This window comes from Halichondria panicea, chromosome 10, assembly GCF_963675165.1.
Source record: "Halichondria panicea chromosome 10, odHalPani1.1, whole genome shotgun sequence".
Lineage (NCBI taxonomy): Eukaryota > Metazoa > Porifera > Demospongiae > Suberitida > Halichondriidae > Halichondria > Halichondria panicea.
The window spans coordinates 3,180,288-3,201,600 of NC_087386.1; the positions used below are offsets into that span (position 1 = coordinate 3,180,288).

The following is a 21,313-nucleotide window of genomic DNA, read 5'->3' on the forward strand; positions in this document are numbered from 1 at the left end:
GAACCAGGCTGCTGTAGCTAATGTTTCTATTACAGTGGCTTTACTTGTTTTCCTCTGGATTGTTATCTCTAGGATAGCTAATCGCTTTGAGCTGAAGAGCAAACTGAGCAACTTTCTGAAGCGTGCTGAAGATGAAACAGACAATTTACAAATGGCTACAGACATCATTGAAAGGCCTGAAAGAGCAATCTCATTTCAAACCATCCCTGCTCCAACGGAGAGGCATGTGAACATTTTTGAGAACAATGAGCTTCGAGAATCGCTACTGGCTTAAATCGATTCACCTCGTACTAGACTATCATCTCACAAACCACTGTCTGTATAAATATTATTGTATATACATTAAGCGAGCCTTGTTATTAATTTACTTGAAGTTTATATAGCACTGTACGTAGAGGTTGGTAGATTATGCGCTAGCATAATTTTAAGGTACATTTTTTTGGTGAGAATTAAGCTGGCATAATAGGCACATTTATAACAATTATGAGAATAATAGGCAGGTTTAACAGAAATACAGGTCAGTACGAGTCATAGTAGCAGCAGTAGCACTGGTAGCACTGGTAGCAGCAGCACTGGTAGCACTAGAGTAAAGTATACCAGTCGGACACCGATATCTTCAAAACTACAAAAGATACAGATACGAGTCAAAGACCATTTTAAAGCTAATTTCCTATTCTCCTGTAGCTATACTGCGCTAATATTAGCGTTTATAGCTAAAATATTGCTGACTAAGCACTTTACAACCCTCACAAAGAAACAAGTGTAGCTCCGCTTTGCAGGGTCGCCTGATTCTGGGAATTGCGCCACTCTGTACTGCACTCTATCTAGATTGTACTCAGCTTGTGTCAGTTAGCTCTAGCTGTGTAGTTTGGCAAAAACGGGGATCGGTACGTTCTGACGAAAATCGAAAAATTCGGTATTTTTTTCAAGTTATCACTGCTTGAACTGGAAGCGACTTGGCCTATCCAAGTTTTCGCTGGATAATAGGCCCATGGCCATCTGTTTAATAGTGTGTGTAATTAGTTTGAATCAGTCTTGTTTTATTTATGCGTTACACGCCCTTTTACCTGATGCACTTTGATGTCTGACGGAATTCGGCGACTTACTGCAACAATCGTCGGACAAAAACAAGGTAAGCTTAAGTTCGGACAGTGCTGATTATTATTCTTAACTAGCTAGCTGCAGACAGCTCAAACTCCTATCTAGCCTCGAGACCAGGCCGATTAAAATACGTATTTTAATCGGCCTGGATTCGAGGCTAACTCCTATCAGGCTCTGCACTAGTCTCGCGAGCAGACGTGGGAGGGAGCGACACTAGCTCTGCCTACTACATGTAGTATTTTTCAACTTCGTTCTATTAAAAAAAAATCGGCCTGGGACCGTACGGTACCTACTAGATCTATGTAGCCTCAATTCCAGGCCGCTCTTCAGGCTAGTGAAGGATGCTAACTTCTATGCTGCTATTATACCTCTGCTATTATACACCCAGCTACTATGACATCATTAAGAAGGTATGTATATTACTATATAGATGACGTACAATGTACATGGAGAAACAACCAATCAGTCGCCCTCAGTCCCCTTCCTGATCCTCGCGCACTTGCATATGCGGAGGAATTTGACTTCTAATAATAATAATAACTAGATATTAAACTCTAGGTGTAGTGTGTGTACTTGTTATGGCTATCCTATTGCAGGGATCACTTTTTATCCTACTAATGGTGAGCTCAGTGAAAGATATAAGATAAAAACAAGATGATTGTGCAATGCTTTGCTTTGTATAGCTGCAGTTCTGTGTGCATGGAGACTATGTTATCATTGTGAGGATTTTCAACTACAATAACCCTACCAACACTGGTGTTTTCCGTGGTGCTAGTGACTGCTGTGATGGTGTTCGCGAAAACGATATGTGCAGTATTATTCATCGAAGATGTGACAACAGATTCACATTCTGTGTGAAGACACTCAGTGATTCAGAGGATGGAACCAGTTCTTGCATAAGTGAGTTTCTGATGACCCCAGAGATCAACTTCAATGATGCTCCCATCGCCTTTACTGGGTCCACCTGGCTGGGATTAGACAACCCCTTCAGACTGAATGGCATCACCACAGCATGGCAGGTACACGTAATCAATGTAATGTAATACAGGCCATTTTTATCACCTTATTATTGCAGGGTGCCCAGGTCTACGTAGAAGTCTATGACCGGGATGCAAATACAGATGGTAGTATATCTTACCAACTAGTTGATCAGTGGAGGCTGTCTGTAGAGCACCTCAATGTTACTGCTGGTGCTGCCTTTGGTCCACCGCTCAACTACCCTGGAATACATGGCTATAGTAATCTCAACGTAATTTTCAGAGTAGAGTGCGCAGAAAGCTACTATGGAGTGTTGTGTGAGAATCTCAATGAGTGTTTGTCCGAGTCTATAGACTGTAATCAAGGCAACTGTGTGGACGGTGAGGGATTGGAAACCTGTGTGTGTAACCCTGGATACACTGGACAGTTTTGTGAAACAGAGATCAATGAGTGTGAAGTTTTGAACATTGACTGCAACGAGAATGAACAGTGTATGGATGAGTTGAACTCTTACTCCTGTGTCTGCAATACTGGCTACACCGGTGCTGATTGTGAGACTAACATTGATGATTGTGAAAGTAGGAACTGCAGTGGAAATGGTGTGTGTGTGGATGGTGTTAACTCATTCCGTTGTGGATGTATGTCTGGCTTCACTGGAGAGATGTGCAGTGTGGAGATACAAGGTAAATACTTTGAATTCTCCAGCAAGGGGGAGGATTGTTATAATTAATTTTATGCTGAATGCTCTGCATGCTTCAGCTGCTATAGCTGGTGAAGTGGTGGGAGGACTGGTAGGCATTGTGCTGATTGCAGTCCTAGTCATTGTCATAGTGATTATCGTCAAGAATAAGCAAGAGTCTTCTAAATACGCCAGTAGGTTTATATCTGTGTGTGTGTGTTTGTGTGTGTGTGCTGTACAATATCTTGCTTTCTCTGCAGTTAGTGGAGGAACAGCTGAGATTGACATACCATGTAATAACAACATGGTGTACGGTGTGTGTGAGATGGCCCAGCCTCAACCTATATACGAGAGTGTGGAAGAGAACAACTAGAAACTCATGATAAATGTGAATGTTAGCTATGCAACTGTTGTCGAGCATGCATGAAGCTGCAGACTAGTGATATCTATAATGATGTCAACATGCATGAGGCAATGACTTTGATATAATTATCTTTACACATTTCCGATGATCTTGTTTTCACTGGCGCAATCAATTGCCTCTGGATATTAATTTGATGTCAGGTACAAGTGTGTACTTGTGACTTGTGTCTGTAGCAGACTAATAGATCTAAGGAGATGTGTTTCTCGTTGGCAGAATTGGATACAAGAGCATACAACAGCACCCACGTGCGATCCCCCTAAAATCATTCCAAGTGCAACTCTCAGCTGAAGAAACCAACTCAATCATGAAGCAGTTCAAAAAGAAGCAGGTCTGTGCAGGCTTTTCTTGCCTTGTGTGATGTTCACTAGTCTAGTTTATATGTGCATGCATCTGAGCACACAGCAATAGAGCTAAGTCACAAGCAGTGCTTCAATGTCCTTTCGGACTTTCCATGATGGGATTGGATACAAGATGAAACTGACTCTACTCTAAACAGCCCCAGCTTACCTTCGTCTTCAACAGTAACTAATAGTGGCAAAGATGTACAAAAAGCTTTAATGATGTACTTTTCTCAGCAATAGAGTTACCATGGCAAACTTAAAATAAATATTTATTAAATGTACAGTAATTAATCAATGACTGACTGCTGTATGAATATGATTGTGTAATACTATGGTTTCTTGTCGACTATAATGAGTTATGTTGGTATAGGTTGTTAAACTTGCTAGCTAAAATGTAGTGTCGTTGACAAAGTTGTACGATGACGGGTAGTTTTGTGGTGGTGGGTCTCGCTGCTGCATGACTAATTGCATCATTCTGTATTCATGCTCCTGGTCTGCCTTCCTTCGTTTTTCATCCAATTCCATTTCTTTCGTCCACCTTTCTTCTTCTCTTTTATCATTCTTCTCTTCTGAGTCCTTATGATATTTAAGAAATAAACTCACTGTTTTTTCCATCATCTTCTCCGACTTGCTTTCTTTTTTTGCCCTTTTTTTTGGTGGCTCAGCTGCTTAATGAATGTGTGCATGTGTGTTAAATAATAACCAAAAACAATAGTTTGTTTATTTAATGTGACGATTATTAACGTTATACTTGTTTCATTCTCAGGAGTTTTTTGGCCGGAGTGCCCTGGCCCTGGTGAATCTGACTTCCATCTGCACAAAATGATTGTAGGGTAAGGTACGTATACAATTTTTTTCAAACAATGAAATTTACCGTTTGCTTCTTCAGGGTCAGGGTCGGAGTCAGTGTCTAGGGCGGCTTCAGTGACCAAGTTTCCTGAATCTAAGAGAGTGACGGGTGTGGAAGCTGGCCTATGCCCAAGAATGCAGTCCAACTCTTTGTAAAATTTGCACTGTTTCCTTCCATTGCCAGTTTTGTTATTGTGATCTTTGACTTCTTTGTAGCTTGTTTTAAGGTTTTTAACTTTAGAACGGCACTGTTTCCAATTCCTGGTGTGTCCTTGTTTTTGCAATTTTTTTGCAATTTTTTCATACACTGATTTGTTACGCACAGCACCATCTAGCTCCTCCTGAATCCTGCTGTCACTCCAAATAGCAAGTAGAGCCCTGACTTCAAGGTCACTCAAATTAAAGCACTGAGCAGACCGACAAGACGTCTTTTTCAGATATGGGAGCAGCTCAGCATGCAAAATGGTCAACTATATCGACAGTCCATGTAGCCATTATAATTCAACAGGAAATTGTTATTTGGTGGTTTTATCTGCTTCCTTCAAAGCGGTTTGAGCGTTTACACACGTCTCTTATTTCTCAATCGTCTTGGAAACCGGCTTCAAACCACATCAGCGCAAGCGATTTGCAAGTCGATCTAGCGCGTTTGACAGGAAGCGCTTTCAAAGCGAAGCTAAGTGTAAACGGGGCTCTATACAGTAGAACCTCGATTATCCGGCCCTCGATTATCCGGAACCTCGATTATCCGGCTTGGCAGTTTTCTTGTTATCAGATCAGAAAATGGGCGTGTCCCTCAAACGCGCATGCGCGTTGCAGCTGTTACCATGGAGACATGCCTGCTTATCTTCTGCGCATGCGCAGACAACCATGTGGCACTGCTGTTTATCAATAAAGTGGGTGGATCAAGGCGTGGTTTATCTATTCGATTATCCGGCATATTCACTTATCCAGCCTGCTTCTGGAACCAAGGTGTCCGGATAATCGAGGTTCTACTGTACCCCTTTCCTTACCATTCGTGAAAGTCTGGAACAGGAGCGTCTTTAGGTCGATCAATTAGTGTGGATCCGGCCTCACCACGCCTCCATGTCATTCTATTAGTCTAGATCCGGCTAGCAATTCTAGCTGGGACTCCCAGTTCTAGCTCCTTTTGTTTAGCGTGTCAGAGACTGGGAGAAGATGATTGTCACTCCCTGGCTCCTTTGGATGTACAGCTGTCCAGATCCCTAGAACATACCCTCCATTCTGACGAGTTATCAGTGCATAGGGTGCTTACTAGATTCTTGCCAGCCAGTACAGTTCAAGCTACACACAGCACCGCTCAACTATTCTCTACCCCATTATCTAGCTAAATCTGGTCCAACTAGACAGCAGACACAGCTAGTTAATTCAGTAAAGCCAGGGGTAGCTTAGCCTCGATCCCAGGCCGATCCGTCTCTAATTGAACGCTAGGTCGCCTCCTCGGCCTGGTATTGATTGTATCTGGGCGTGACTTCGTTATTATTATTAAGTCCATGTGAAATGAAAATTGAATAAAATTAATGATGGCTTCTAAGTTTGTTCTTTGTAGGTTATGTTGCAGCACTGGTGCCATACAAAACAGAAGATATAAACATTTGTTCAGCAGTAAGGCTCTCAAAGAAGATATTCCAGGGAGGCTCAGTCTTGCATTGGATCTGCCTGTTAGTGATTCAGATGGCCTGTCAAAGATTGTCTGTCTTTCTTGTATCAAGAAGATAGAGTCCATAGAGGTGTTCAGGCTCCTGGCCAGACGTAGCTACCAGAAACAAGTGTCCAAAGAGCAGCTCCCTAGTAGTCCAGTAAGATCAGCCCCTAAGAAAAGGACTAAGGACACGAGTGGTTCCGACGCATCTCCTTTTACTGTGAGCTCGCGTCCATCAGCAAAGAGGAGTACCATCGGGGTTCGAGGAAAAAGGCTTGCTTTTACTCCTGCACAAAGTAGGAAATTTTTAATGTGATAGTGTTGTAAATAAAATTATTTTTTTAGCTCACATTGATGGTCCACATAATGCCAGTGCCTCGACATCATCTGCAATCGCTGTGGAGCTAGAGGGTAGGTCAGAAACTATCCAGTTTGCAGCCAACATTGGAGCACCAGGAGGGGCAAATGCTCTAAGCTCACCTAGGTGTGCATAGGCAGGACGAAAGTCAGAGCTCCTACAGAACATACATAATAATCACAACGGGAGTTATTAATAACTTACCACTTGTAAACACAGTGTGCTTCGTCCACAGCTATTGCCACTAAAGAGGAATTGAGTGGAGGCTCTAGTAATAGCATCCTCCAACGATAGTCTTCAACAACAGCCTCTGGGGCAGTGAACAGCAGACGGTACTTTCCATCCGACACATCTTTGTTAGTGGCAACAAGACTTCTGTCGATTCCCTTATTACTACTGAGGATGGGAAACACCTCTAGTGTTCAGACTCCTGACCTGGTCAATCATGAGAGACACAAGGGGAGAGATGACAAGACTACACTTCTGGCGACAAGAGGACCCTTAGTCCTACCAAGCTTGTAGTCCATCAAGAAGGGTAGCAATTGATAGCACAGAGACTTGCCATACCCAGTTGGGAACCACACAAAAACGTCCCTTCCTTCTGACAGGAGCTTGAGAGCACGGACCTGCTGTTCCTTGAGGATCAGTCCTTCTTGCTTCACACAAGACAGTACATATGCTAATGCTTCTTGGATATCAAAGACGTTGAAATTGCCATAGTAGTATAGCTAGCTAGCTTTACGGAGCTATTCATGAGATTACAATTACTTTTACGGAGTAGGTGCTCATACATACACCATTAGTGTTAAGTCGCTCAGGAATTCGCTCTTTTTTAGCGAATACCTGAGCGAGGTGGAGCCAATAAGAGCACGCCCAGATACACGCCCAGATACAATCAATACCAGGCCAAGGAGGCGACCTAGCGTTCAATTAGAGACGGATCGGCCTGGGATCGAGGCTAGGGGTTAGACTCGCAAGCCACTCCCTTTTCTCTGATTGGACGGGGGCGGGAGAAAAGGGACTGGTGACTCTGGGACACATTTTGTGTCTCTACCAGAATTTGGGTAGAGATTATTCATTGATTTTTCCACGTGATCCAAAAATTGCGTGAGGTTAAGTAGAATTGCGTAGCCTGCAAAAGTGATCGCGGGCTTCTTAGCAACAGTTTAAGAATGGATGCTAGTGCTAGAAAAGAGAAGATGATGGAGTAATAACATCATCAGGCATTCAGCTAGGATATAGTCATCTAAGACACCAGCAGAGATTAGCTTGTTTTAGTTTTACGTGATGAGAACTGGCAGCCGAAAGTCATTGGTTGCCTAAAGCTTTTAATAACCTGTACAATACAAGACAGATAATGGCAGACGGCAGCAGTTGAATTGAGAGTAGTCAGACTTGTACAAGCTGTCTTAAATCCCTGCCACTCCTCGGTTCAAAGGACTGCCAAGATTTCTACGTTCATCAGCTGTTCCATGCTAATCCACAAGTTGTGGCACAACAGACACTGGTACAAGGATCTATAAAATCAAAAGGCTGGCTAGATAGATCTGTATACTTGTCTTCTGTGTGTCTTTAGCTTTTGACGCATCAGAATAAATTGGATAATCTGCACGTGACATTAATATTTAATAGCATTCCTGATTTACACAAGCTGTAGCCCACAGTCACCAGTCCCTTTTCTCCCGCCCCCGTCCAATCAGAGAAAAGGGAGTGGCTTGCGAGTCTAGCTAGGGGTAGCTGTACTTCTACGGTTGTTCAGTACCCACGGTAACAATTCATCTGGGCTGGGCTAACTAGTTGAGCCACGCCTCCCAATTCTCAAGGCTAGGTACATGTCTCTGTCTAGCTGCTTCTTCAGCTTCTTGCTCAGTTTTGTGGCTTAGAGAAAGGCCAGCTACTCAGGGGGAAGAGTCGAGATGAAAGTCTGGCAGCCAGGTGACGTCCAAACGGTCAGTTATTCTTTCCACCAACTTTTTAATCTAGTCTAGTCCTGCTTGCACTGCTACTACTACTGCTACTCTTCCTACTACTACTGCTGCTACTCTTCCTAGCTAGTCAAAGGTTTCTTTTTTTTTTTTATAATTACATATGCACAAAGAGACATCAAAGCTTACATCAAAGGACACAGATTTTTAGCCTACTTGACTGATAAGGCCGTTACCTAGACTACAGTTTGTTTGTCAGGGAGGAGCTCACATACAACTTCATCTAATTCATCATAACGATTCGTTACCGTTGTTGTAATTTCTACAACAGATTGCCAAGGATCAGCTGTACGCGCCTCCTCGGGGTTAGGCTTGCCATAAGCTCGCCTTGCTACCGGGGTAGCTAAATTGAACTGTAAGGTAAGCACGCCGATTTTTTTTTAGAACAAAGTTTGTGGCCTAAAGTTATTTTAGATACAACTCGGCTGGGAACAAGGCTCCTGATTGCTTGCTATTGAACTGATCAGAGCTAGAGAGGCGCTAGGCTAGTACTATAGTGCAGCTGTGGGTTGGATCTGGGTCTACTCTCTGTTCAGCTAAAGGTTATCAAACTGAGTTTGCAAATCAACATCTGCTTTATTCTATCTCTGTTTGGAAGTGTATAGAGGGTGTGTCCATAGGTAGATCTAGTTTAGCTGTGTATGGTTTACCTATATGTACGTATACATTAACGCACATCAATGTCAGGCCCTACCCCCGAGGTACGGGCAGTATAGGGGCATTAGTAGGGGGTTATAGGACCATTATCGCTCAAATCCCCCAGAGGCTTTTGCATCAATGTTTTGTCATGTCCAAAATCCCTGGTGTACTCCCACCAATACAAGGGATTGATAGGGGGTTACGCACGAAGAACCCACCCCATTGGGCATACATTAATAATCCCCACTCTGCCTTTATAAATTGTGCAGAGGTGGGGCTTGACATTGATAGGTGCATAACTACCGTATAGCGGGTAATTTTCGTCAGTGCACATTTTCGTATGAACAACCCCATTTAATATAATCTTGCGATCTGAGAAAAGTTCAATTTGAGCTAGAGGCAAATTCATGACCTTGAGTGTAAAGTGATGAATTTAGTCTTACAAGTACGCAAAATATAGGCTTACATGGAGTAGGGAATCTTTGGATGGCGTTTTCAATTTCATAGCAACCAACTTAAAACGATTGTGCTCGGTCAGCATAGCATTGCATAGGCATTTCTCTGCTGTCAGTGCTCTATCAGTATGTATAGAGTTCTTAACTTTTTTAGATCAAGCCAAGTGGTCCCCTTTCTCAAATTATTATTTCATTGAACCTATTGTGGTAGAATAATTTCGTATAAAGCTCTTCAATACGAAATAATTTATATGAAAATGTCCACCATAAAAAAAAACCTCCTATACGGTATCTAGTTGATGTAATTACAGTACCAACTCAGGCTGAAACTAGGTCCTAAAAAAGCGTCAATAGTTGGTGTTAATTTTTTATGGCGCTTTTAAAAAGGCATGCCAAATCACCTTTACTTTTTGGGCCTGTCATAATTTTTATGCATGAATTTGATACATAGCTGTGCTATAATTGCACCGTACTGTAAAGCGGGTAATTTTCCGGCCGTCAAAACATTCGTGGTTGACCAATATTAATTTTAGTCAGTTTATTGATATAATTTTTGTGGTTGCTGCTTGCATTGTGGATAAAAGTGGTCATTCATTCGTGGTTGACCAATATTAATTTTTTAATATTTCAGTGACTATGTCCGTCGAGTCAGTAGTATACACATCTGTAGGCCTGATGGGAGTACTGGGTAGTTTTCATACAAATTGGTATAATTATCTCCTTAGCATCTAGGCTATACAATTATAATGGAGTCATGTGGCCAATATTTAAAGTTTGATGTTACTTATGCGACAACATGGGGTGTGGTCTATGTTGTGCTTTTACGGTGACTGTCTAGATGCAGTTGCAACATTAAGATACCAAAAATCAAGCAGTACATCCACCTGCGTACTAAAAGATTGCACTAGACACTGTAGCGCATGAAAGCGCCACATAATTTTAGTGCCTGCTCGGATGGAACCCAATATTTGGGGTTCTAATAATTTTTTATGGCGCTGTAATTACACCAACTGCGGTATACATAGTCGCCAGAGTCTGCATGCTAAGCATTGCAAGCACTATACTTTTGGTGGCGTAAGGTTTTACTGACATGGTCACTGACTTGTTACAGGATGGCAAAGCGACCTCACCAACCTCAGAAGAAAACAACCGTATTCAACAAGATTATGGATCCGGTTAGTATAAATCATGTTTCATATAAAAAAGTTGCATTTGACTAATTCAATCACAGCCATTCGAACCTTATTGGGTTAAAGATCAAGTCCAGACTGGTCTTAAGAGGAGCGAACTAGTGCAGGTACACAATGTCCAAGTGGTACTGTAATGATAGATCCAAGCGTATACAACCAAGTACGTGGCATTTAACCTCTATCTCTAGATACCGTGCATTAAGTTTTTAATGCGAGGTTCTTTTGATTGTGAATTGCTAGTTTTCGCGTAGATAACAAACAAAAGACACACAAAGAGTTAACTTGCACATGCAATAGTTAGAAACGCAATAGAGCTACTGTATAGACTACGCAATGATTAACTACGCATTAAAAACCCGATGGTAGGTTTCTTATTTAGCAGTCTTTAAGTGACAAATTTAATTACCATATTATACTAGAATGTTTTGCAAGCATTACACGTAAGCATGATCACCTCGCAAAAATAGAATTGCGAAATCCTATACCTGTACTGGTAACACACGATCCTTGCCACAACACAATAGGATATTAGCAAACGATCAAATGTTCTGCTGTTGGCTCATTTGCATAGGTTTTCTAGTAATACAGTATCCATGGATGAATAATTATAATGAGTACATAAAATAAAGTCATTACTTATTTCAGGGATCTGTGAGAATCAATCCGAAGAATTTCGAAGAAGCTTATGTTGATGATCCTGTGAGTTAGCAGTTTTATTATGCTCAATGGAGCTCAATGGACCTAAAACGTCATGTTTATTCCCTGTGAGAGGGGCTTTGTAGCGGGATATAATTTATAACATTTGACACAATGCTGTCCCCATTCAGGATGGTGGACCTGACTTTTTCATCAGTGGTGTGTTGTCCCGAAACCGTGTATTCAATGGTGATCGTGTGGTCATCGAAATAGCACCCAGGGATAAATGGATAGTAAGTAAATATTGTGTACCTTCTGTAGTGTGTACATATCACTGGGGTAACTCTTGTTTATGCAGACCTCCACCCCTGGCTGTGGTGCAATGACGAAAGGATCTAGTCCAGAGAAAACAATACCCCCAGACCATGCAACTGGTGGAGAAAGTGTAGTTGATGGAAAACCTCCAGTCCCTAGAACTGGTGGGGACAGTCTGGTAGACAGACTTTACGCACCCATGCCAGTGAAGGAAATGGCCACTGAATCGCACAGAGGGCGGTCTACAGTAGAGACAGTTCCGAACAATGTCCGCAGGCCAGCTAAGGTGGTTTAGTTAAGCATTGCAGTGATGTTCTCAGAATTGTCAAGTGGTGGCTATTTCCAAATCCTCAATCTCGCAAATTTTCCTCCGTTTCATTAGGCCTAAGAGGTGGACATTTTTTGTCTATAGTGAGTGGTGATTTTTATTTAAAAGTTGTTAGTACCAACCACCACTGAACAGTGCGGGCACATCCCTGGCATTGAGTATAATTGTTGAATATAAGTGACGTAAGAGGTATATAACTAGTACATTCACACTACTATTTTGATCAGGTCGTGTTTGTTGTTGAGAAAGTACATAGCAGAGCCAGTGCTGGTTATCTCAAGGCCTTTGACAAGGTAAACACTAGCCGCTATAAATTATAATATGCTAACAGTTACGATTGCCTACACATAATTATAATTGCGTACACATTTAGTGGCAATGTCATTGTTACTCCCAACAGACGAGAAAGTTAGCTATGTTCGCTCCAAGAGACAACAGGGTACCCAGAACTTTTGTTCCTCTTGATGACTGCCCTAAAGGTCAGTACAAGTTATAGAGACTAAGAATTATTTAAATTATAACTTGTGCACGTTTTTTCAGATTTTTGCGCGAACATGAAGAAGTATGAGAACAATCTGTTTATCTGCCGTATTGACAGCTGGCCTGAGCAATCTCCACTACCTTACGGGTAATACGTCAAACCATTCACATGCATGTTATTATACTATGCAGGAACAACTGCCAGGACTATACGTTGTGCAAAGCCTAACAACATTTCTATGTTACCAGATAGACACCGCTTGTTGTGCATGCGAGTCTACTCTGTGTAATCTTATCATTGTTAACAGTGATACATGTACGTAGGTACCATGTATAGTTCTCTCTGCCCTCTAGCAAGCTGATGCGCAGTCTTGGTGAGGCTGGTGTGGTTGAGAGGGAGAGTGAGGCCTTCCTGATAGAGAATGATGTGGATTATAGTGAATTTTCGGAGGAGGTACTTGCTTGTCTCCCCAAGCAACTGCCCTGGAGCGTGCCTCAGGTGAGGGGGGGGTTGTTGTTTAGTGTTTGGTGGCGAAGTGTGGTTACAATCATTGTTAAGTTTGGTCTCACTTCTAGTTTATTTAGCAAACAAGTTTTCTGGTGTACTTTTATTCCAGGAGGAGGTTGGCAAGCGGAGAGACTTCAGACAAGAGTGTGTGGTGACCATTGACCCTGACACAGCCAGAGTAAGCTATAGCTATATATCATGTGCACGTACATGTACTGTGTTTATTCAGGATCTTGATGATGCACTGCATGTGAAACACCTGGAGAATGGTACTGCATTTTTGTTTGTGCATACTCTTGTATGAGTACATACGTACATACATACTTTCAGGGGGGAAGGGGGGAAGGGGGATATCCCCCCTCTGGCTCCAACCCCCCCCCCTAAAATGTCAGGTGCTAGTTGTATGACTGAGTATCCAGCTAAATACTAACAGGGTATTGAAATAACAGTTGACCTTTTTTTTTTTTTAGCAAAATTGTCTCGTTACTTTTCAAAGCATGCATGCCCCCTCTACTTCAAAATCCTGTATGACACCCTGACTTGTGTACATGTGCTTTATTTTGTTTGTTTTAGAGCAGTATAACCACTCAGTGTTATATGAGCTTGTTTGTATGAATCCACAGGCACACTGGAAGTTGGTGTCCACATTGCTGACGTCTCACACTTTGTCACGCCTGGGACAGCACTTGATAAGATTGCTGGTCAACGAGCCACTAGTGTTTACCTTGTGCAAAAAGTACGTGAGACAATTGCCCCGAGTTTGTACAGTTGTACAAGGTATGATTAAAATTATTGCTCATGTAAATTTCCAGTTCTGTATTTGTGTTAGTTAACAGGTCACTGCGGTAAGATTAAGTCACATCCAAACTATAATACGTATACTGTAGAGCGCGAAATTTTCGAGGCACTTATATTTTCGTGGAATGGCCTCTAAAAGCATTTCATTGCACAATGTTCGTGGAATGACTGCTTACCGGAAGCCACGCCTTTAATCTTTGCACGTTATAGCAGATAAAGAACAATTTTCGTGGACTTAATTTTCGTATAGGATTGCTAACCCACGAAGCCCCTCGAAAATTTCGCGCTATACGGTATGGTCCAATCACTACTGTGGTTAGGCGAGATGTTAAGAACACACCATGCTGTATATCAACTTTTTGATTGCTTTACCGGTAACCTACTTATCACCTAGGTGATTCCTATGCTGCCAAGACTGTTGTGTGAGAAGCTGTGCAGTCTGAACCCCAATGAAGTAAGTGCTTAAATGTTTGAATCCCTGCGTTATACTGAATCATTATCATGTACATGTATATAGGACAGGCTAACATTTTCTGTTGTATGGACCTTATCCAATACAGGACAGGTGAGCCATTTAATATAAATATTTGTGCTTATATAAATCTTGTTTAATACGTACGTGTAGTTCATCTCTGAGTGGTTTGGGAAGTCAATTATTCGCTCTTGTGCCAAGCTCAGCTATGACCATGCTCAGGTAACCTTTGATAAGTAGTATATACAGCAAGTGTTTTTATTATGTTGACGTAACGCGGCCTTAATTATTACTGAAGATTTTGTTCCGGATATTCATTTGTCTCTAGCAGGTCAACTACTCAGCTCTAAGATTTGATTTCAGCTGTTGATACGTAGTTGACCTGAACTAGGTAATAATTACATTATAACTCTTATTATTGTAGTTGATGATTGACGGAGAGAAGAGTCATGACACCTTCCCAGAAGTTTATGGTACGTGAGCGCTCGTCGACTGTGCTAATTGTGCCAGTTTTTAGTTTATGCACGTATTCAATGCTTGATGCATCATGCGCTGTGTCTATAACATACGTATCTTTCCTAGGAGGTTTCACTACTGAGAAAGTCGCTGAATCTGTATGTAGTCTGAATAAGGTGTGTATACCGTGTTTGTCAATTGAAATCGAATGTGCTTGTATAATGTGAAGGGTTAGGTATGTATGTGTTTGTAAATGTAGAGTCTCTACATATGGGGTATTGTTTTTGCAATATGCACTCTAGTAATCTGGCTAGATATGAATATTGACGGATGTTTGTGTTTGTGTGTGTGCAGTTGGCAGAAGCATTGAGAACCCAGCGTCAGTCTAAAGGCACTCTCAGACTTAATCAGGTATAATCCATGCATTAGAACAACACACACGTCGCATGCACAGTTACTGATGCATGTGTGCAAGATGTGTCACTGTCACAAACGTAGAATTATCGGCACCATAATACTGTAATTTTCTCCCAGGTGAAGCTCAAGTACAGTATTGATCCAGTTACTGGTCTGCCCAGTGGCTGTCAACCATACAGGCACAAGGAGAGCAACAGGTGCACTCATTCATATACAAGTACACTGTATGTATAGGTCTGCCTACGTGTGGGACTATGTTTAGTTTGCATTTAGATAACAGTGTATAAAACACATAGAGCCGATTTCTAAATCTATATTTTTTTCTATACGTGTAGAATGATTGAAGAGTTCATGTTGATGGCAAACATGGCAGTGGCTCGCAAATGTTTCCTTGGCAACCCAGAGGTGGCTCTACTGAGGAGACACCCTCCTCCTAAAGCAAAAGCAACCGAGATATTGGTGAGGACGTGATAATCATAGTAATGCCGGTACATGTACCATGAAAATTGTGTAAATAATGTACATAATTGATATTTATAAAGGGGGCTCGACTGAAGTGCTGTGTATGAAAAAGTGAACAGCTAATAATTATTTCCTCTCATGATCTTTGCAGACAGCAAGACTTCAAGAACTGGGCATTGAGTTGGACACAACAACTGCTGGGTCCATTCAGGTCTGCTTTGTGTGTAACTTCTGCAATTAATGTATAATGAATTTATGTATTGGAATGTACAATTCTTGTTTGTTGATTTTGTTTTTTTCTTCACTCAGAAATGCCTGGACAGCTTCTGTGGACGTTCCTCAGACCCTCTCGCCTGTGAGACAGAGAAACTGATAATAGTCTCACAGTGCTCCAAGATTATGGATGTAAGTTGATCTTCGAATGTCCAGGCTGTTCCAGATCAACTCGGTTGTAACTTCCCCGTCACGATGCTCATTATGTGCATATGCATTGTATCAGGAGTTCTTAAGAGGAGTATCCAACTCCCACACACATTTCATTCTACTTCTTCGCCTAAATACTACTAGCCTCCTTCACAGGCCTTGGATTGAAGGCCTGTTACTGACTTTTGCGCATGGGAAAAATTAGTTGCTTCAATAACTCTGTGCTGCACTCTGCAAATATAAAATCCTCTGAGGCGTTCCCATAAAATTTCCCATTTAAAACTGAAATTTTCATCTGACAAAATATCAATAATTATATAGACAATTAAAGTCAGTGTACATATAAGTCAGTGTATATGTACACAGAGCTATATAGCTTATAATTATATTATAGCTAGAGACATAGAAAGTCTTATCTACAATGAAGGTTTATTGAAGCATTTCACTCTGCAGCTCTTTTGTTTCTGATACCCTTTCTTTTACAAGGCTAGTGTCAGCTTTCACTCTGTTCAACCACAAACATTTCTTCTGAGAGCTCTCGAGCTTTTCACCACTATAATTCCCGGTATACGGTAATTAACTTAACTTAACTACACCTCTTCACTCGTGCAGTTGCAAACACTCAGCTCCACCCTCTTAGTTTTTCTGCATTGCAGTACTGAGTGTGGAGCTGAGTGTTAGGGGTTGGGCTGCAACCCCAGCAACCCCACCCCTAGATCTGCCCCTGTAATCGCATTAAAGTTTGTGGTGTACTGTAAGACAACCTCAATTTAAAGCGACCCTCCAAATATGTGACACCCTAGAGCTCAGGAAATTTTCTTACCTATAAAAGTAACGACAGCTTCAATGACAATAATTTTTTAATGCCGCGTCCTAAATAGAGGTAAAGGAGAGCCACACCCTATCCTCGATTATAGCCCACTGGAAACATGTTTTTATGCATCCTGAAACCGAGGCAAGCAGACTACTGTAGGTGGAGTTACTGTAAGAGACCTCTAATTAAGATGACACTTATTAATAATTACGAAGCCAGAGGTTGCTTCTTTGGGTGGTTGAAACATTATGTTGAATACCTATAGTGTTGCATATTTAGAGGGTCGCATCTTAACTAGAGGTAGCTCTACTCAGTCTACTTGCCTCGATTCTTAGCTGCTTAAAAACGTGTATTTTCCAATGGGCTATATAGAATCGAGGCTAGGGTGTGACATTAAAAAAAATTGTCAACGCAGCTGTGGCTACTTTTATAGGTAAGAAATTGCCTAAGCTCGAGGGTGTCGCATATTTGGAGGATCGCCGTAATTAGAGATCTTACGATACCTCCAATTACATGCGACGCGACACCAGGACTTCAACATAATTGTTCAACCTAAAAAAATGACCTCTGGAATCGAAAAGTGTTACCTTAAATTGAGGTCTTACGGTAATCATTTCTACACTACAGTACTTGTGTATACAAGATATACGTGACACATCCAATCTTGTTATTTGCTCTTAGCTTGCTAACTACTTCTGTGCTGGATTTACTGAGGCGGATAAATATTCCCACTATGCCCTCAATGTGCCCTTCTACACTCACTTCACCTCCCCCATCAGGCGATATGCTGACATCATTGTCCATCGTCAGCTGGCTGCTACTCTTGGTACCAAATGCATGAATGTCAATAAGTATTTCTTCTTCATTATTGCTAATAAACCTTTTAGAATCAAAGATACTATATACTTGCACTCACTTAGTGTCTCCATATTGTTGTATTGAATCCTTGTGTAATTATTCTGTTTAGGCGAGGGCCCTCCATATCATCGGAGCTGTGACGACGTCCAGGAACAAGCCATGACCTGTAACAAAAAGAAAAAATCTGCCAAACAAGTTGAGGTACGTAATTTTGTTCTAGAGTGCAGTGCTACCAATAACATCAAAAGTTGTACTATATTCATACCTGTACAATTTCTATAATGTGATCACCGTGCATGCAGTCTTCTATAAATACATCTGCTCATTTCCCTGTAGGAGCTCAGTTCAGAGCTGTTCCTCTCAATCATGATAAAGGCGAGTTGGGTCTTGCTTGTCCTTGAGTGAATCAATTCAGTGCTTCACTCACATAATTAATTTTGTCATACTATCTAGGAGTGTGGTCCATTTGAGACAAAAGGAATGGTGACGGCAATACTTGACAAGTCATTTGATGTGTATATCAGGGACTTTGGAGTTGTAAAGCGAGTATACTGTGAGGTATGTGTACATTGTGTAGTTTGGTTTTTCTCGAACCCTTCGTCCTAATGTGAATTCACCCTTGACGCTAATATCTCCCTAAAACCCCCACTTGTAATGGTGTTCTTATATATAATGGTATGAGCCACTCTGGACGAGGTGTTTTTAGTAACCCCTTTTGCATTCTTTGAGGCTATGTTTCCATATACATGTAGCCTTCTGCTGCTAGCTTAATGTACACTGGACTACTGCACTGGGTAGAACTAGGTATAGCAGATAAATAAAATGGAATAAATAAAGCAAAAAAGCGATAATAACAATTATTCATTAACAAGAAAAGATGTCTGTACCTTCTGGAAATTCATGGAAACTTGTGCGCATGCCTGTATTAGCCATGTGCCTGTATTAGCCATGTGCCTGTATTAGCCATGTGCCTGTATTAGCCATGCACGTGCATGTACATGTGTGTTAATGTTCGTTTGTGGCAATGTTTGTTATGCCCCGTAAATTGAATTATGTGTCCATCCCTTTTATGATCGATCAAATTCATGTGTTTGCCGTACATTATTGCATGCATAACTTGCTGGTTATAATTATAATCACAATTGCATCGATGTGCACCTGTGGTGTTTTCTAGTGATTCAGAAATACAGTTGGCATTCGATGGGTGTAGGTCTATGATAGACTGCAATCATGAAGTTTTCATCTGCATGTACATGCACTCGACAGGCATTAGCTTGTAGCTTGTACAGCTAAAAGACCCTACAATAGTGTTATTGTTTAGTTTTTTTTTTGAGGAATGTGAACAAATTTATTCATTGCCATGCACTTAGAAATTGCCGCTAAAGAAGTTCACCTTCTCTAGTCGTGGGAAGGAGCATAGTTCTCAGCTCGTTCTTGAATGGCAGGATTCTGAGCACACTTGCACGGAGGTCAGTTGGTACTCGAGACAGAAGTGTAGTGTATATACATAAATTATATAGTTATCATGTGCAGTTTACTAATAATATTTTGTTAGAACCATCAACAATGTAATAAGCTAAGGATGGAATCTTTGTAATGATTTAGTACTTACATGTATGTCTTAAAAGTTCATTGATGAGACCCATTGTGGCTCATAAACTGGCAACTGGTGACTTTATTGGTTTACTTAATTTTCATTCAGGTTCTCAAGGTATTCACTGTGGTGAAAACTTCTGTTCAGAGTGGAAAATCATCCTTACAATATGAGGTACTTACTCAGTGTATTATATACATCCAACTCGTAAATCAAACCGTTAGTGGCATGCATATACACACTAACAGCGTACCGTAGAAACTGGATTATTAGCGCTTACTCGATTATAAGCGTATCTTTATTTTAAGAACATGCTCAACTGAAAGTTGTTTGTACTCGAATTGAAGCGCTTTTCCAATCATGCGAAGGATTATTAGTGAACATTTATATTTAATTTCGTTTATCTATGACCTAGCTAGCTAGCTTGTACAGTGCATGGTAGGCTGGTGATATCTATCTCTCTGGGCATGCTGTTACCTTGTCTGATCATGCTGAGAGAATGTGGATTTGGTCCTATTATACTATGCTAGTGATTCATTTATTTATCAAGAGTAGCTCTAGGACCAAATCCAACTCACCTGTGCGCATCGATAGCCATTTCAGCAAAAGGAATACGTTGCGTTCATTTCAGAATTCCTTGACCTTTGACTTTGTACAGACTGACCCAAAATAGGCAGTTCTTTGTTTAACCGATTGCGTTGTGTGTCTCCTACCGCACGCGGGCATTAGGAATAACCGCGAGTGCGGCAAACAAAGCTTCCGCGCGCGGTTAATTATGGTGGTAGGCAGAGGTGGGTGACCCTTCTCGGCCACCATAGTGTTAATGATATCAGGCATCATAATTATTATTATTCATTCTACAGGTGATGATATATCCTATAGTGACCTGATCAAGTAACCAATGTGAGTGGGATAGTGTCGATCATAATAAATATTGACTTTGTCATTTGTATTAAATTTTTATGTGTTAAAATTTATCATGTATATATTTGTTTGCACAACTAGTACTGCTGTTCTTTAATCATTTAAGTTGGCTTATGGAAGCTGTAAATATTGTTGTATTGAACATTCTAAGCATAATGATGCATGGCCGTTAAGCAGGTACCGTAACACCAGAACATTTTGCGAGTGAAAACCCTTTGCAAATGAGCCAAATCAGCAAACAAATTACATTTTGCGGTCTAATTTTTATGTTCTTGCAAGGAATGTGATGTCATACAGGTATACCGTAGCCACGGGAGCCGAGGTAGATGTGTACAATTAAGCTATGCCCATGTGTGTGTGTGTGTTCTAGCTATAACTGCAATGCTTGCAATGTGAATACAATACAACCGCATTTTTATTGACTCACTTCACTGACGCCATACACTATATACCCTTCTCGTGTCAGATACGAATGCCACGCATGTCAGCTAGGGCAATGATTATATTATCCTGTACTAGTGAATAAAACAGCTATCAAACTAAACTATAATATAATGACTATATTTAAACCCTACCAATCATGGGATGCCGTTTGGAGCCTTGGGCATATCACCTAACAACTGACATACTGACTGCAATAATAATTATAGACATTAATTTTTTTCACAAAATCGACATGTATACTGTGTATACATTTGATGTACCTAGAATCTTTTGCAAGGATTTATGCGAATTTTGCAAGTGTTGATCACTTCTCAAAAATAAAATAGTACACACAATCTTTGCCAGAACACAATAGTTTGTTAGATCGCAAAGGGTAAATTTTCTGCTGATTTGGCTCGATCATTCGAAGGTTTTCTACCCGCAAAATAGTAATATGGTAATAGATATCGAATGTTTGTCATAGATCGATGTATGCATGCTAAAATGAATGTCGATGTAGAGATCTGTAATAGTTCTACTGTACATTACTAGTACTAGTACTAATTGTACATATCCATGTCGTTGAGACATAATTATAGTGATGTAGTCCTGCTTATCTGCATCTCTTTGCTGCTTTGTTATAGTGTTAGCTTTTCCAATCACACTCTCTGCTGCTTCCCTTCCAGCGTAATATGTATCGTGAAGGTAGCAGATTTTGTGGAGACGACTTCTCATAATTTTTTATG

General features: G+C 41.0%; 2 protein-coding genes and 1 long non-coding RNA gene across 5 annotated transcripts; 2 read left to right on the forward strand and 1 right to left on the reverse strand.

Annotated features, from left to right (window-relative positions):
* Nucleotides 1-1,472: 1,472 nt before the first annotated feature.
* Nucleotides 1,473-3,270, forward strand: LOC135342459 (neurogenic locus protein delta-like). The gene is made up of 5 exons (XM_064539191.1): nt 1,473-1,721; nt 1,785-2,120; nt 2,177-2,762; nt 2,839-2,952; nt 3,019-3,270. Exons 1-5 carry the CDS (start codon nt 1,680-1,682, stop codon nt 3,129-3,131), a joined length of 1,191 nt encoding a protein of 396 aa, XP_064395261.1. The 5' UTR covers nt 1,473-1,679; the 3' UTR covers nt 3,132-3,270.
* A 1,792-nt stretch (nt 3,271-5,062) lies between these two features.
* LOC135342460 (uncharacterized) lies at nt 5,063-7,277 on the reverse strand. Its single transcript, XR_010396885.1, has 3 exons — nt 6,595-7,277; nt 6,383-6,547; nt 5,063-6,319 (listed from the first exon to the last, which is right to left on the reverse strand). It is a non-coding gene; the product is annotated as an uncharacterized LOC135342460 (long non-coding RNA).
* A 1,184-nt stretch (nt 7,278-8,461) lies between these two features.
* Nucleotides 8,462-20,288, forward strand: LOC135343404 (DIS3-like exonuclease 2). Of its 3 annotated transcripts, none has more exons than XM_064540411.1 (30): nt 8,462-8,735; nt 10,581-10,644; nt 10,701-10,766; nt 11,305-11,358; nt 11,487-11,588; nt 11,654-11,896; nt 12,166-12,231; nt 12,339-12,417; nt 12,479-12,566; nt 12,773-12,917; nt 13,036-13,104; nt 13,156-13,195; nt 13,550-13,662; nt 14,119-14,178; nt 14,242-14,289; nt 14,350-14,418; nt 14,621-14,669; nt 14,779-14,828; nt 15,007-15,063; nt 15,187-15,266; nt 15,405-15,528; nt 15,683-15,742; nt 15,841-15,936; nt 17,450-17,594; nt 17,736-17,827; nt 17,963-18,001; nt 18,080-18,184; nt 18,997-19,095; nt 19,329-19,394; nt 20,084-20,288. In XM_064540411.1, the coding sequence occupies exons 2-30, from the start codon at nt 10,582-10,584 to the stop codon at nt 20,108-20,110; spliced, it is 2,394 nt and encodes a 797-aa protein (XP_064396481.1). In that variant the 5' UTR covers nt 8,462-8,735; nt 10,581; the 3' UTR covers nt 20,111-20,288. The 3 variants fall into 3 exon arrangements, with proteins under 3 accessions (XP_064396481.1, XP_064396480.1, XP_064396479.1); XM_064540410.1 differs by lacking the exon at nt 8,462-8,735 and adding an exon at nt 8,753-8,983; XM_064540409.1 differs by lacking the exon at nt 8,462-8,735 and adding an exon at nt 8,759-8,917.
* Nucleotides 20,289-21,313: the final 1,025 nt, after the last annotated feature.

What these genes read in the sequence shown, in the direction of transcription:
- LOC135342459 (XM_064539191.1), top strand. Translation starts at nt 1,680, where the DNA reads ATGGCTATCCTATTGCAGGGATCACTTTTTATCCTACTAATG. An exon ending in GCATCACCACAGCATGGCAG is followed by an intron (nt 2,121 to 2,176) that starts GTACACGTAATC and finishes TTATTATTGCAG; the next exon opens with GGTGCCCAGGTCTACGTAGA. An exon ending in AGAGTCTTCTAAATACGCCA is followed by an intron (nt 2,953 to 3,018) that starts GTAGGTTTATAT and finishes CTTTCTCTGCAG; the next exon opens with TTAGTGGAGGAACAGCTGAG.
- LOC135343404 (XM_064540411.1), top strand. Translation starts at nt 10,582, where the DNA reads ATGGCAAAGCGACCTCACCAACCTCAGAAGAAAACAACCGTATTCAAC. An exon ending in CTGTATGTAGTCTGAATAAG is followed by an intron (nt 14,829 to 15,006) that starts GTGTGTATACCG and finishes GTGTGTGTGCAG; the next exon opens with TTGGCAGAAGCATTGAGAAC. An exon ending in CAACTGCTGGGTCCATTCAG is followed by an intron (nt 15,743 to 15,840) that starts GTCTGCTTTGTG and finishes TTCTTCACTCAG; the next exon opens with AAATGCCTGGACAGCTTCTG.